General features: G+C 48.7%; 1 protein-coding gene across 1 annotated transcript in view; it reads left to right on the plus strand.

Annotated features, from left to right (window-relative positions):
* The first annotated feature begins 10527 nt into the window (after positions 1-10527).
* The window catches only part of LAPTM4B (lysosomal protein transmembrane 4 beta), an 81030-nt gene continuing 77772 nt past the window's right edge, over positions 10528-13785 (plus strand). Inside the window, 3 exon segments of the mRNA XM_054497416.2 lie at positions 10528-10660; positions 10663-10837; positions 10839-11022. Coding sequence (XP_054353391.2) covers positions 10528-10660; positions 10663-10837; positions 10839-11022 — 492 coding nt within the window.

A 13785-nucleotide genomic window follows, 5' to 3' on the forward strand; every position in this document is an offset into this window, starting at 1 on the left:
TTACTAGCCTGGGCAACATGGTGAAACCCTGTCTCTATCAAAAAACTCACAAAAATTTGCCAGGCGTGGTGGCATGTGTTTGTAGTCCCAGATACTCTGGAGGCTGAGGTGAGAGAATTACTTCAGCCCGGTAGGCAGAGGTTGTAGTGAGCTGTGATTGCACCACTGTACTCCAGCCTGGGCAACAGAGCCAGACCCTGTCTCAGATAGATAGATTAGATAGATAGATAGATAGATAGATAGATAGATAGATAGATAGATTGATTAGACAGATAGATAGATATAGATAGATAGATAGATAGATAGATATTCTGTTTAGTTTTAAGTTCTAACAGAGATATGAAGCCTGTCTCCAGGGCCAGCTTCATGGGCAGTGTGACCTGAGCAGTGGGACCTGGGCAAAGTGACCTAGACATGTGACCTGAGCAGTGTGATCTGGGCAGTGGGACCTGGGCAGTGGGACCTGAGCACTGGGACCTGGATAATCCGGATGTGTGACCTGGATGTGTGACCTATGCAGTGTGATCTGGGTGGTGTGAGCTGGGCAATGTGACCTGGGCAGTGGGACCTGAGCAACGGGACCTGGGTAATCTGGATGTGTGACCTGAGCAGTGTGATCTGGGTGGTGTGAGCTGGGCAGTGTGACCTGGGCAGTGGGACCTGAGCAGTGGGACCTGGGTAATCTGGATGTGTGACCTGGATGTGTGACCTGAGCAGTGTGATCCGGGTGGTGTGAGCTGGACAGTGTGACCTAGGCAGTGTGACCTGAGCATTGGGACCTGGGCACTGTGACCTGGGTAATCTGGATGTGTGACCAGAGCAGTGGAACCTGAGCAGTGGGACCTGGACAGTGGAACTTGCTAGAGACTTGTGCTTAGAAGGACTGCATGCTTCATTTAATGTCCTACTGTTGCCATCTTGAAATTCTTAATTCTTTTTCAAAAATAGGCCTCAAAATTTCCTTTTGCACTGGATCCCACAAATTATGTGGCTAATCCTGCCTATCTCTTTGGTATATACCTTAAGCCTCCTGTGACATGAATTTATCATCAAGTCATGTGGGTTTTAGTTATGAAACCTCCAGTAGTTCTGTAGCTCCCCACTTTCCTCAGGAAATATACTCCAAACAGGGCCGGGTGCAGTAGCTCACGCCTGTAATCCCAGCACTTTGGGAGGCCAAGGCGGGCAAATCACAAGGTCAGGAGTTCAAGATCAGCCTGACCAACATGGTGAAACCCCATCTCTACTAAAAATACAAAAATTAGCTGGGCATGGTGGCACGTGCCTGTAATCCCAGCTACTCAGGAGGCTGAGGCAGAGAATTGCTTGAACCCAGGAGGTGGAGGTTGCAGTGAGCCAAGATCACGCCACTGCACTCCAGCCTGGGCAACAGAGTGAGACTCTGTCTCAAAAAAAAAAACAAAAAAAAGCCTTTTACCTTCTGTTACCTACCCCCACACACACTGACACCCCTTACCTTACCTCTCTCAGCTCTGTCCCTTTTTCTTTCCAATATGAACCCCAGTTACTGTGTTCCTTGCCGTTTGTAACCTTGCAGGCCTGCCAGCTGCCCATCCCATGTGAGTCCTGTTTCCATCCTGCCCTGGGTAGTCCTCTGCTTCTCTTTACCTGGCCAATTCCACCTTATTCTGTAAGTGTGAACTTAGATGTCAACATCTCTGGGAGGCCCTCTCTGATCTACCCCAAACTAAGATAGTGCGGTGGCTCACTCCTACAATCCCAGCACTTTGGGAGGCCGAGGTGAACAGATTGCCTGAGCCCAAGAGTTCAAGACAACCCTGGGCAACATGGTGAAACCCTGGCTCTACAGCAACATGGTGAAACCCTGGCTCTACAGAAAATACCAAAATTATTGGGGCATGGTGGCACATGCCTGTAATCTCAGCTACTCAGGAGGCTGAGGTGGGAGAATCGCTTGAACCTGGGAGGCAAAGGTTGCAGTGAGCTGAGATTGCACCACTGCACTCCAGCCTGGGTGACAGAGTGAGACTCTGTCTCAAAAAATAAAAAGAAAAAACAAACAACAAAAAAACCACACATTCAACAGCACCATGTGCATAGGTACAAGAATTTCTTTTCTAACACATCTAGGTTTTCCTTTCCAGGAAAACTATCTACATGTAGCTCTGAATTTCTCAGACTTTAGAGGGGTCCTGAGGTCTCTCTTGAGATAGACCCTCGCCCAGGTTATGGAAGTAGTTCAAATGAAACCTTCCCACCCCTTCTGGTCCAATCCAATTCCTGAAGCATGTGTCTCTTCCTTCACCTTTTGTGGTCTATTCACCCTTCACAAGACCCAACTAACTAAAATGCGAACTTCCCACAATTGTAATTAATCTCTTCCGGCTTTCCTAGCGTCTTTTTTTTTTTTTTTAAACTTTTTAATTTTTTTAGATGGAATTTCGCTCTTGTTGCCTACCCTGGAGTGCAATGGTGCGATCTCAGCTCACCGCAACCTCCGCCTCCCCGGTTCAAGTGATTCTCCTGCCTCAGCTTCCCGAGTAGCTGGGATGACAGGCATGTGCCACCACATGCAGCTAATTTTGTATTTTTAGTAGAGACAGGGTTTCTCTTTGTTGGTCAGGCTGGTCTGAAACTCCCGACCTCAGGTGATCCACCCGCCTTGGCCTTCCAAAGTGCTGGGATTACAGGTGTGAGCCACCTCACCCAGCCTTTATTTTTTATTTTTAATGATATACAGCATACATGCTGACTTATATCATAGTGACTTGTGCCACTAGGCTAGATGGTCCACTTTTTTTTTTGAGATGGTCTCACTCTGTCATGCAGGCTGGAGTACAGTGGCACGATCACAGCTCACTGTAACCTTGACCTCTTGGGCTCAAGTAATCCTCCTGCCTTAGCCTCTTAAGTAGATGGGACCACAGGCATGCGCCACCATGCCTGGCTAATTTTTAAATTTTTTGTACAGACAGGGTTTGCTTTGTTGCCTAGGCTGGTCTTGAACTCCTGGGCTCAAGCAATCTTCTCATCTTGGCCCCTGAAATTGCTGGGATTACAGGTCTGAGCCACTGGGTCCAGCCTCAGTGGTCTGCTTTGAGAGTAGGAACAAAACGTTACTAATCTTTCTGGCCTTTATGTCTTTATGTTTTATCCATAGTAGGCACTCCAATTAATATTGGGTAATTTGAATTTCTAACAGAGAGACTGAAACGCAATTGGCCATAGAGAAGAAGAGATTTGAAAAAGAAAGAGTGGCTTTATCTAGTGGAAAGAAAAAATGTTCCCCAGCCAGGCACGGTGGCTCATGCCTGTAATCCCAGCACCTTGGGAGGTCAAGGCGGGTGGATCACCTGAGATCAGGGGTTCAAGACCAACCTGGGCAACATGGTGAAACCCTGTCTCTACTAAAAATATAAAAATTAGCCAGGTGTGGTGGCAGGCACCTGTAATCTCAGCTACTGGGGAGGCTGAGGCACGAGAATCACTTGAACCCAGGAGGCAGAGGCTGCAGTGAGCCAAGATCGCACCATTGCACTCCAGCCTGGGTGACAGAGTAAGACTCAGTCTCAAAAAAAAAAAAAAAAAGAAAAAGAAAAAACGTTCCCCAACAAATAGCTGGGGAATAGCTGAATAGCTGAACTCAGAAGAAGGTTAAGGAGAGAGGAAAATTGGAGTATAAGAAGAAGATAAGGGAGGCTGGGCATGGTGACTTCAGGCACTTTGGGAGGCTGAGGTGGGAGGATCACTTGAGGCCAGGAGTTCAAGACCAGCCTCGCCAACAGAGCAAAACCCCATCTCTAATTTTTTTTTTTTTTTTCTGAAACAGAGTCTCGCTCTATTGCCCATGCTGGAGTGCAGTGGCACGATCTCAGCTCACTGCAACCTCCGTCTCCCAGGTTCCAGCAATTCTACTGCCTCAGTCTCCCAAGTAGCTGGGATTACAGGCATGCACTACTATGCCTGGCTAATTTTTTTGTATTTTTAGTAGAGACGGGTGTCTCCATGTTGGTCAGGCTGGTCTCAAACTCCCTACCTCAGGTGATCTGCCCGCCTCAGCCTCTCAAAGTGCTGGGATTACAGGCGTGAGCCACTGTGCCTGGCCCCGTCTCTATTAAAAATACAAAAAATTAGCAGGACGTGGTGGCACACACTTGTAATCCCTGCTACTCGGGGGGCTGACCAGGAGACGGAGGTTGCAGTGAGCCGAGATCGCGCCACTGCACTCCAGCCTGGGAGACACAGGGAGACCCTGCCTCAAAAAAAAATAAAAATAAAAAAGACAAGCCTGGGTGACAAAGAGGCTGCAAGTCCTAAAGTCCTAAAAGTGAGAAGTGTTTAAAATCTGGTAAGGAAGGCACCAGTGAAGAATGAGGGAGGAGGTGTGAGTGAACTGTAAGAAACCTGACCAAGGTTATGAGGGCTGTCATCCTTAGTTCTGGCAGAAAAGGAGCAGTGTGGTGCCAGGCAGAGTGGCTCATGTCTATAATCCTAAGACTTTGGGAAGCTGAGGCAGGAGGATCGGATCACTTGAGGGCAGGAGCTTGAGAGCAGCCTAGGCAACATAGTGAGACGCTGTCTCTTAAAACAAACAGGCTGGGCATGGTGGCTCACACCTGTAATCCCAGCACTTTGGGAGGCCAAGGCGGGTGGATCATGAGGTCAAGATATCGAGACCATCCTGGCCAACATGGTAAAACCCTGTCTCTACTAAAAATACAAAAATTAGCTGGGTGTGGTGGCGTGCGCCTGTAATTCCAGCTACTCGGGAGGCTGAGGCAGAATCATTGAACCCGGGAGGAATCACTTGAACCTGGGAGACAGAGGTTGCAGTGAGCGGAGATTGCTCTCCACTGCACTCCAGCGTGGCAACAGAGCAAGACTCCTTCTCAAAACAAACAAGCTAGCAAACAAACAGAAAACAAGGTGACTTTTCTTTTTTTTTTGAGATGGAGTTTCACTCTTGTTGCCCAGGTTGGAGTGCAATGGCTCGATCTCAGCTGATTGAAACCTCCGCCTCCTGGGTTCAAGCGATTTTCCTGCCTCAGCCTCCTGAGTAGCTGGGATTACAGGTATGTGCCACCATGCCCAGCTAATTTTTTGTATTTTTTTTTTTTAGTAGAGATAGGGTTTCTCCATGTTGGTAATGCTGGTCTCTAACTCCAGACCTCAGGTGATCCGCCTGCCTTGGCCTCCCAAAGTGTTGGGATTACAGGCATGAGCCACTGTGCCCGGCCTAAAACCAGGTGTTTTTTTTTTTTTTTTTTTTGTTTTTTTGAGAGAGTCTCACTCTGTCACCTGTAGCTGGGACTACAGGTGCACGCTGCCATGCCCAGCTATTTTTTTTTGTATTTTTGGTAGAGACGGGGTTTCACCATGTTGGCCAGGATGGTCTTGATCTCCTAACCTCGTGATTGCCCACCTCTGCCTCCCAAAGTGCTGGGATTACAGGTGTGAGCCACCACACCTGGCCAACCAGATGACTTTTCTAAGTAACTACTACTGCAATCAGTATGCCAGTTAAATATGTGGTTGTTTGAAAATAATACTGCTCCTCCCCCACAAAAAAAAAATGAAAAGAATAACCCAGCTGTGAATAAGTTCCTTGGGAAGCCTCTGTGTAACCACCCAAGGGGTTCACCTTGCCCGCTGCCTAGTCAGAGCCGATTTATCAAGACACGGGAATTGCAATAAAAAATAATTCGTGCAGAGCTGGTTGTGCGGGAGGCCAGTGGAAGGTCAGGGTTTGTTTTTGTTTTTGTTTTTAGACGGAGTCTCGCTCTGTTCCCCAGGCTGGTGTGCAGTGGTGCGATCTCGGCTCACTGCAACCTTCGCCTCTCGGGTTCAAGCTATTCTCATGGCTCAGCCTCCCTACTCTCACGTCTAAGCCTCCCAATCAGCCAGGATTACAGGCACCTGTCACCACGCCAGGCTAATTTTTGTATTTTTAGTAGAGACGGGGTTTCACCATGCTGGTTAAGTTGGTCTCAAACTCCTGACCTTGGGTGATCCACCCGCCTCAGCCTCCCAAAGTGCTGGGATTACAGGCGTGAGCCACCGTGCCTGGCCTTGATCAGGGTTTTAAAGAATAATTTGGTGGGTAGGGAGGGGGCCAGTGAATCGAGAGTGCTGACTGGTTGGCTCGGGGATGAAATCAGAGGGAGTGGAAGATGTTCTCTTATGCTGAGTCAGTTCCTGGGTGGGGGGCACAGAACTGGTTGGCAGGTCCAACCAAGTTGTTGGAGGCCATCCAGTTGTTAGAAATGCAAAAACCTGAAAAGACATCTCAAAAGGCAGATCTTAGGTTCTCAACGCTGATGTTACCTTTAAGAATAATTGTGGAAGCTGTGAATCTTACAACCTCTGGGATAACGGCTGGTAATATTTAGAATTCCAGCCCCTCTCATTCTAACTTGGTGGCTGGTGGCCTTTTATTCATTTCACAAGGACAGTTTAGCTTTGAGGAGGGGCTGTGATTTAAATTATAAACTAAATTCCTTCCTAAGGCTAGTTGGGCCTATGCCCAGTAATGGACAAGGAGAGTTCAGAGATTAGAGGCAAGATAGAGTTAGTTAGATCTGATGTCTTTCACTTGTCATAATTTCCTTAGTCATAATTTTGCAAAGGCAGTTTCATTTGTTCTTTTGAAGCCAATTCCCATACTCTCTTGCACCCAAACAAATACAACTCCAAAGACATTGACACTAAGCTTTATTTAATAAACTTTAACTGCAATGGCATTTTTCTCTCTTCTTTTTTTTTTGTTATCCAGCTAGGTTCCCTCTATTCTTTATTTTCTTATCTAGAGAAATTTGGAAACTGTAAGTTCAGATCTTGAACAGTAAGATTTCTAAAATATAAAATTCCCTTGAATCAATTATTGATTTGCCTAATGAATATGAAATTCTGGTGGGGAGGGAAAAAGGAAAGGTAACTATGGGAGCTTGCTGGGAGTTTAATTGTTGAAAAAGTCTCATTCAAGATACCATTTCCCATTCTGATCACATGTCTGTACTCTTTCTCAGAGCACAAATGCTTGTCCTATATTAAAAGTGGCTGTGGGCCAGGCACAGTGGCACACACCTGTAATTCCAGCACTTTGGGAGGCCAAGGCAGGCGGATCACCTGAGGTCAGGAGTTTGAGATCAGCCTGGCCAACATGGTGAAATCCCATCTCTACTAAAAATACAAAAAATTAGTTGGGCAGCACGCCAGCCAAGATGGTGCCACTGCACTCCAGCCCAGCGACAGTGCAAGACACTGTCTCAAAAAAAAAAAAAATGGCTGATTGAAGGTAGTGAATTATCTCAATTGATTGTTCATGGTCAGTTACAGATGGAATTCCTTGTTCTACTCTTTTCCCTGTTGTCACTACTGCACTTGACTAGTATATACATATATTATTTTTAAAAAGTGGCTGTGGGCATAATTAAATTTTAAATGGAAGATCCCACAGAGAAAATGATCTCCAATGTGAAAGGAACCAGAATTTTTGTTGTTGTTCTTCATTGTTCAACTTGAAGAAACCAGAATTTTGTAGTGAACACACAAAACAAGGCTGGGCAAGGTGGTTCATGCTTGTAATCCCAGCACTTTGGGAGGCTAAGGCGGGCGAATCACCTGAGGTCAGGAGTTTGAGATCAGCCTGACCAACATGGAGAAACCCCGCCTCTACTAAAAATACAAAATTAGCCGGGCATGGTGGCGCATGCCTGTAATCCCAGCTACTCAGGAGGCTTAGTCAGGAGAATTGCTTGAACCCGGGAGGTGGAGGTTGTGGTGAGCCGAGATGGCGCCATTGCACTGCAGCCTGGGCAACAAGAGCGAAATTCCATCAAAAAAAGAAAAAAAAAAAGAAGAAAGAAAGAAAACACAAAACAAAAATGGAGCTTTTTGTTTGGTTTTCTGATTAACTCCCCAAATAATGTTACTTATCATTTCTAATTAAGGGCCTACACTTGACATGGTAGGGATGGTCTTGGTTCCAGGATAAAGCTGCATAGTAAGAAAGTTACAGCTTTAAAGACTCGTAAAACTAACCAGTTCTGTAACTGAATAGTTTTAACAGTATCTTTCTTCCTATTTAGCCTCATCTTAGGAAATTTAGATCGAATCAATTTTTTTTTGCTCCATGTCTGAAATAAAACTTTCACCCGTGCTAATAATCTAACCTATCTCAGATTCTTGGCTTTGACAGTAGTCCGTAGGCTAACCGCAGACAAGGGTGCTTCTAGACAAAACACGAATTGGGAGGAAATAATCTCCTCCAAAGCATGGAACTATCTTTCACTATCTCTAACACTGTGTTGTGTCTTGCAGCGGCTTTGTGTAACTGGTTGGATAACTGTTTCTCTTTTTTGTTTTGAGAAGTGTCTCACTGCCGTCGCCCAGGCTGGAGTGTAGTGGCACAATCACGGATCACTGCAGCCTCGAACTCCCCGGCTCAGGTGATTCTCTGGCCGCAGCCCCTGGAGTAGCTGGGACCACAGGCACGTGCCACCAAGCCTGGCTAATTTTGTTTTTTGAGACGGAGTTTTGCTCTTGTTGCCCAGGCTGGAGTGCAATGGCGCGATCTAGGCTCACCGCAAACTCCCCCTCCCAGGTTCAAGCGATTCTTCTGCCTCAGCCTTTCCAGTAGCTGGAATTACAGGCATGCACCACCAGGCCCAGTTAATTTTATTTGTATTTTTAGTAGAGATGGGGTTTCTCCATGTTGGTCAGGCTGGTCTCAAACTCCTGACCTCAGGTGATCCCCCAGCCTTGGCCTACCAAAGTGCTGGTGTTACCGGTGGGTCTTTGTTCTTAGAGCTCCCAAGACGGTGGTGGGCCACTCCCAAGATGGTGGCGGCTGCTCCCAGGATGGCAGTAAGCCTTTTATTCTCTGACTTGGGGTTCTTGGCCTCACGGATTTCAAGGAATGGGACCTTGGGCCATGCAGTGAGTGTTATAGCTCTATTAGAAGTCGTGGGTCACGGAAGAGAACCGTGGAACCCAGCGACTAGTGTTCAGCTCGATTCGGACCAACCCAGGCACTTTGCCGCACAGGAACAATGGCGAGCCTCTAGCCCAAACGGGAGTGGCAATGGGCACCTGGCTGAATCAGAAACGCAGGGGACACCCTGCCGGATCCAGAGGGGTGATAGTCAACGGCGGGTCTGCAACAGCGGTGAACAGCAGTGGTGGACGGTGAGCGAAAGCTCAGCTCAGCTCGAGGTGGAAGAGTGTGCAGCTGCAAGATTTAATAGAGTGAAAACAGCTCCCATACAGTGGGCGGGGACCCAAAAGGGGTTGCCCACTGCCGGCTGGAATGCCTGGGGTTTATATCCCAATCATTGTCCCTCCCCCTGTGCTCTCAGATGATAGATTATTTGACTATTTCTTTACCTCTTGCTTTTAGCTTAATTGGTGTTTTAGTGAGCCCTCTTTACTACCTGATTGGTCAGGTGTGAGCTGAGTTACAAGCCCCATGTTTAAGGGTAGGTGCGGTCCCCTTCCCCAGCTAGGTTTAGGAATTCTTAGTCGCCCCAGGAAATCCGCTACTCCTGTCTCTCACTGGGAGACACCGCGCCCAGCCAATTTTGGTATTTTTTTGTAGAGCCAGGGTTTCGCCATGTTGCCCAGGCTGGGACTGAATCATTAGAGCTGCACTCATGATTAAAAATGCTGTGCCAGGCGTGGCAGCTCACGCCTGTAATCCCAACACTTTGGGAGGCTGAGGCGGGCGGATCACGAGGTCAGGAGATGGAGACCATCCTGGCTAACACAGTGAAACCCCGTCTCTACTAAAAATACAAAAAATTAGCCGGGCGTGGTGGCGGGCGCCTGTAGTCCCAGCTACTCGGGAGGCTGAGGCAAGAGAATGGCGTGAACCCGGGAGGCGGAGCTTGTAGTGAGCGGAGATCACGCCACTGCACTCCAGCGTGGGTGACAGAGCGACACTCTGTCTCAAAAAAAAAAAAAAAAAAAGCTACCGGAAGCACAGCGAGGATGTCCTTGACACACAGCCTATTTTCTGGGAAAAGATTACTACCACAGTAATTGAGCTGGGAAGCGGAGACAAATCGCTCTCGGTGGTGGTTCAAAATACTGCAATTGACTGCAACAGCACCGCTCAGTTTTCCTTCCTCTGGTGCAAGATAAGAGTGATAGGAGCTGTATCGATTTCCTGCAACATAGAAGTAGAAGGGGGCCGGGTGCGGTGGCTCACGCCTGTAATCCCAGCACTTTGGGAGGCTGAGGCGGGTGGATCATTCGACGTCAGGAGTTCCAGACCAGCCTGACCAACATGGTGAAACCCCGTCTCTACTAAAAATACAAAAAATTAGCAGGGTGTGGTGGCAGGCGCCTGTAATCCCAGCTACTCGGGAGGTTGGGCAGGAGAATCGCTTGAACCCGGGAGGCGGAGGTTGCAGTGAGCCGAGATCGCGCCATTGCACTCCAGCCTGGGCGACAAGAGCGAGACTCTGTCTCAAAAAAAAAAAAAAAAAAAGAAGTAGAAGGGAAGAAGATCGCAAGGAACTAGACTAAAAGAATCTCGACCCTTGAATGGAGTTACACGAACGGCCAGATGAAAGAGGGAAGGCCCGGACCTCCACTCAGGGCCGACTAGGGGACTGGCAGAGGGTGCACGCTGATGGATTTACTCACCCGGGGCTCGGAGCTCCCGCAGCTGGCTGGAGCTCGCAATGACGTCACGGCCCCGGGTCACATGGCCGAGTCCGCCCCGCCCCCTCCCCGCCCCCGCCGCTGCCGCCGTCGCCTTCGGAGCGCAGAGTCCCGACGCGGCAGAAGCTCGGAGCCCTCGGGGGGTCGAGGAGGCAGGCCCGCGGGCGCACGGGCGAGCGGGCCGGGAGCCGGCAGCAGCGGCGCGGCGGGCCCCAGGCGAGGCGGTCGACGCTCCTGAAAACTTGCGCGCGCGCTCGCGCCACTGCGCCCGGAGCGATGAAGATGGTCGCGCCCTGGACGCGGTTCTACTCTAACAGCTGCTGCTTGTGCTGCCATGTCCGCACCGGCACCATCCTGCTCGGCGTCTGGTATCTGGTGAGCGCGGCGCGCCCGGCCTGGGACCCCGCGTTGCTTCCGCGCCCCCAGTTGGCTTCTGGCCCGGCCTCGCGGTGGGGTGAGGCGCGCGCTCATCCGCCTAAAGTTGTATTATTAGAAACTTAATTCTCCGGGTGCCGCGTCCGCACTTCCCCCGGCTGGGCCAGCGCCGACGGGGGGAGGCCAGGAGTTTGGGGCGATGGGGGAGGCCAGGGGCGCGGGGCGGAGGGCCGCACTCGACCCTTGGCGCCCAGGTGGTGTGGGTCGCCGGTCTCCAGCCTCCGCGCAGCCCCGCGGCCTCGCGTAGGGCGCACTGGGGCAGACAAACAGTTTATCTGCCGAGCACGTGTTTCCTTTCTTCTTAAAGCCCGTGGGCTTTGTGTTTCGACGGCTGCGGAAGGAGCGGTCGCGGAGGTGACGGCGCATATTTTGCAGCTCTGTGGTCAGGGTTGCGGATTTGTCAATGCTCGTTCTCCCTGGCCGCGTCTCCGCTAGGGTGGCCAGCGTTTTCACGCCGTCGCACGTTCGGATCCCGAGTTGAAGTGGTTGCGGGTTCTTGGCATACTCTTGTGAATGGGTCCCCCCCACCCCACGCATGTTTTAAAGCCCTTACTCCAGGAAGGGATGTGAGTGTGATTTACTGCGTTTCCATCTGCCCGGGAAGCCATTTTCCACCCACATTTTTCCTGCCCATGGACAGTTGGTCCTCGGACCTTTTCTTGACAGACTCAGCAGGCAAATTTGGCATTTTTTTTTCCTGGTTGGAACTTTTAACGTCTTTTTTTGTATGAGGAGCAGTGATTTTCAGAGGTAGTGAGGAAACCTGATGGAGTCTTGCCCCGCACCTGCCCTGCGTTGGTTGGTGGCACCCCTAGACTGCACCAGTAGAGTCGGATTCCGCTGCATTTTGGGTTTTGTGACATCATGATGGAGAGTTAGACGGGAGTTGCTTTGCAGTGAATACCGCTGCATCGCGAGGAAATGCCCTGAAAATGGTAGACAAATGGCATATTTAACTTTTTTCAGTGAGTTTTTTTTTTTTTTTTTTTTGAGACAGAGTCTCACTCTGTGGCCCGGGCTGGAGTGCAGTGGCACGATCTCTGCTCACTGCAACCTCTGCTCCCAGGTTCAAGCGATTCTCCTTCCTCAGCTTCCCGAGTAGCTGGGATTACAGGCGCCCGCCACTACGCCCAGCTAATTTTTTGTATTTTTAGTAGAGACGGGGTTTCACCATGTTGGCCAGGCTGGTCTCGAACTCCTGACCTCGTGATTCGCCCGCCTTGGCCTCCCAAAGTGCTGAGATTACAGGCGTGAGTGAGCCACCGCGCCCGGCCGAGAAAAATTCTTATCTCTTTAATGAGTTAGGGGTGTATGTGTGTGAGGTTTGTTTATTGGGCCCATTTTTGGGTAGAATATGGACTTTTTGTCTGTGAACCCCTTCCTTGTACCATTTTAAGCAAAACATTTCACCCCAGGCGTATGGTGTTCACTGTGCTATTTATAGTTTCAAGTTTCCTTTAGTCAGTGCCTATCATGGCCACACAATATAAATTTTTGGCTTGGAAATATTTCAAACATATTTAGCGTGTGTGGGTTCTTACTGTGCACTGTAAATACAGATGGAACATCAGCATATTAGCTAAACTTCGACTTTGCTAAAAGCCAAGAAATTCTTTACCAAAATTGAAAATTATAGCAAAAAGATAGTAGGTGGCTCAAAATAGTTGGTGTTTTTATTGATGATCAAGACAGACTTTTATACAAGTGTCTGCCTTCCTTGAAAATGTTCAAATCTGCCGACCTGCAAGTACATCCGTGAATGTAATTTGTAAAATCTAGGGCATTGCATTAGGCAAATGTACTACGTGATCTACAGGAAAGATAAATCCTACTTGAGCCCTGTTGTTGGCTGTAATCCAACCAGACAGTTTTGGTGTGATAAAAGGAAAGTACTCAGCATGCTTTGTCTACTGTTTGAGCACGCTGTCTGTGGAAAGTAGTTATTGGTGTGCTTGTCTTAGCGCTTGGAAATAAATGGCCTTTTGAAAGATAATTAGAAAGCTTTCTAGCAGATGTGAATAAAAATGTTGCTTTAGGTAAACCCTATTTCTGGGAAACCTGGCTTAAGTACTGGTAATCTTTATAAATAGTCTTTTGCATTTCACAAGGCAATGTAAGCCTTTTTCTTTTCTTTCTTTTTTAAGTAGTGAGTTTCACTCAGACCTTTGAATATAATTTTGTGATACCCTGTCTTGTTTTAACCTGAATTGACTCTCCCTTAACTAAGAGCCAGACAAGACTCCATCTTGGCTCCTTCACTTACAGCCCCTTACCCACCCGCTTCCTCAAGCCTTACCCACCCCCTTCCTCAAGGACTTAAGTTGTTTAAGCTGACTCCCAGCACATCCAAGAATGCAATTAACTGATAAGATACTGTGGCAAGCTATATCCGCAGTTCCCAGGAATTCGCCCGGTTAATAGCACCCAGAGCCCCTGCGTTTGTGTCCGGTTGATAACGCCCAAAGCCCCGCGTCTATCACCTTGTGATAGATTTAAAGCCCCTGCACCTGGAACTGTTTACTTTCCTGTAACCATTTGTCCTTTTAACTTTTTGCCTACTTTGTTTTAACTAGACCCCCCCCCTTCCCCTTTCTAAACAAAAGAAAATCTAGCCCCTTCTTGGGGGCCAAGAGAATTTTGAGCACTAGCCGTCTCTGGGTCGCCGGCTAATAAAGAACTCCTGAATTCGTCTCAGAGTGTGGC

Source organism: Pongo pygmaeus, chromosome 7, assembly GCF_028885625.2.
Source record: "Pongo pygmaeus isolate AG05252 chromosome 7, NHGRI_mPonPyg2-v2.0_pri, whole genome shotgun sequence".
In the NCBI taxonomy this organism is placed as follows: domain Eukaryota; kingdom Metazoa; phylum Chordata; class Mammalia; order Primates; family Hominidae; genus Pongo; species Pongo pygmaeus.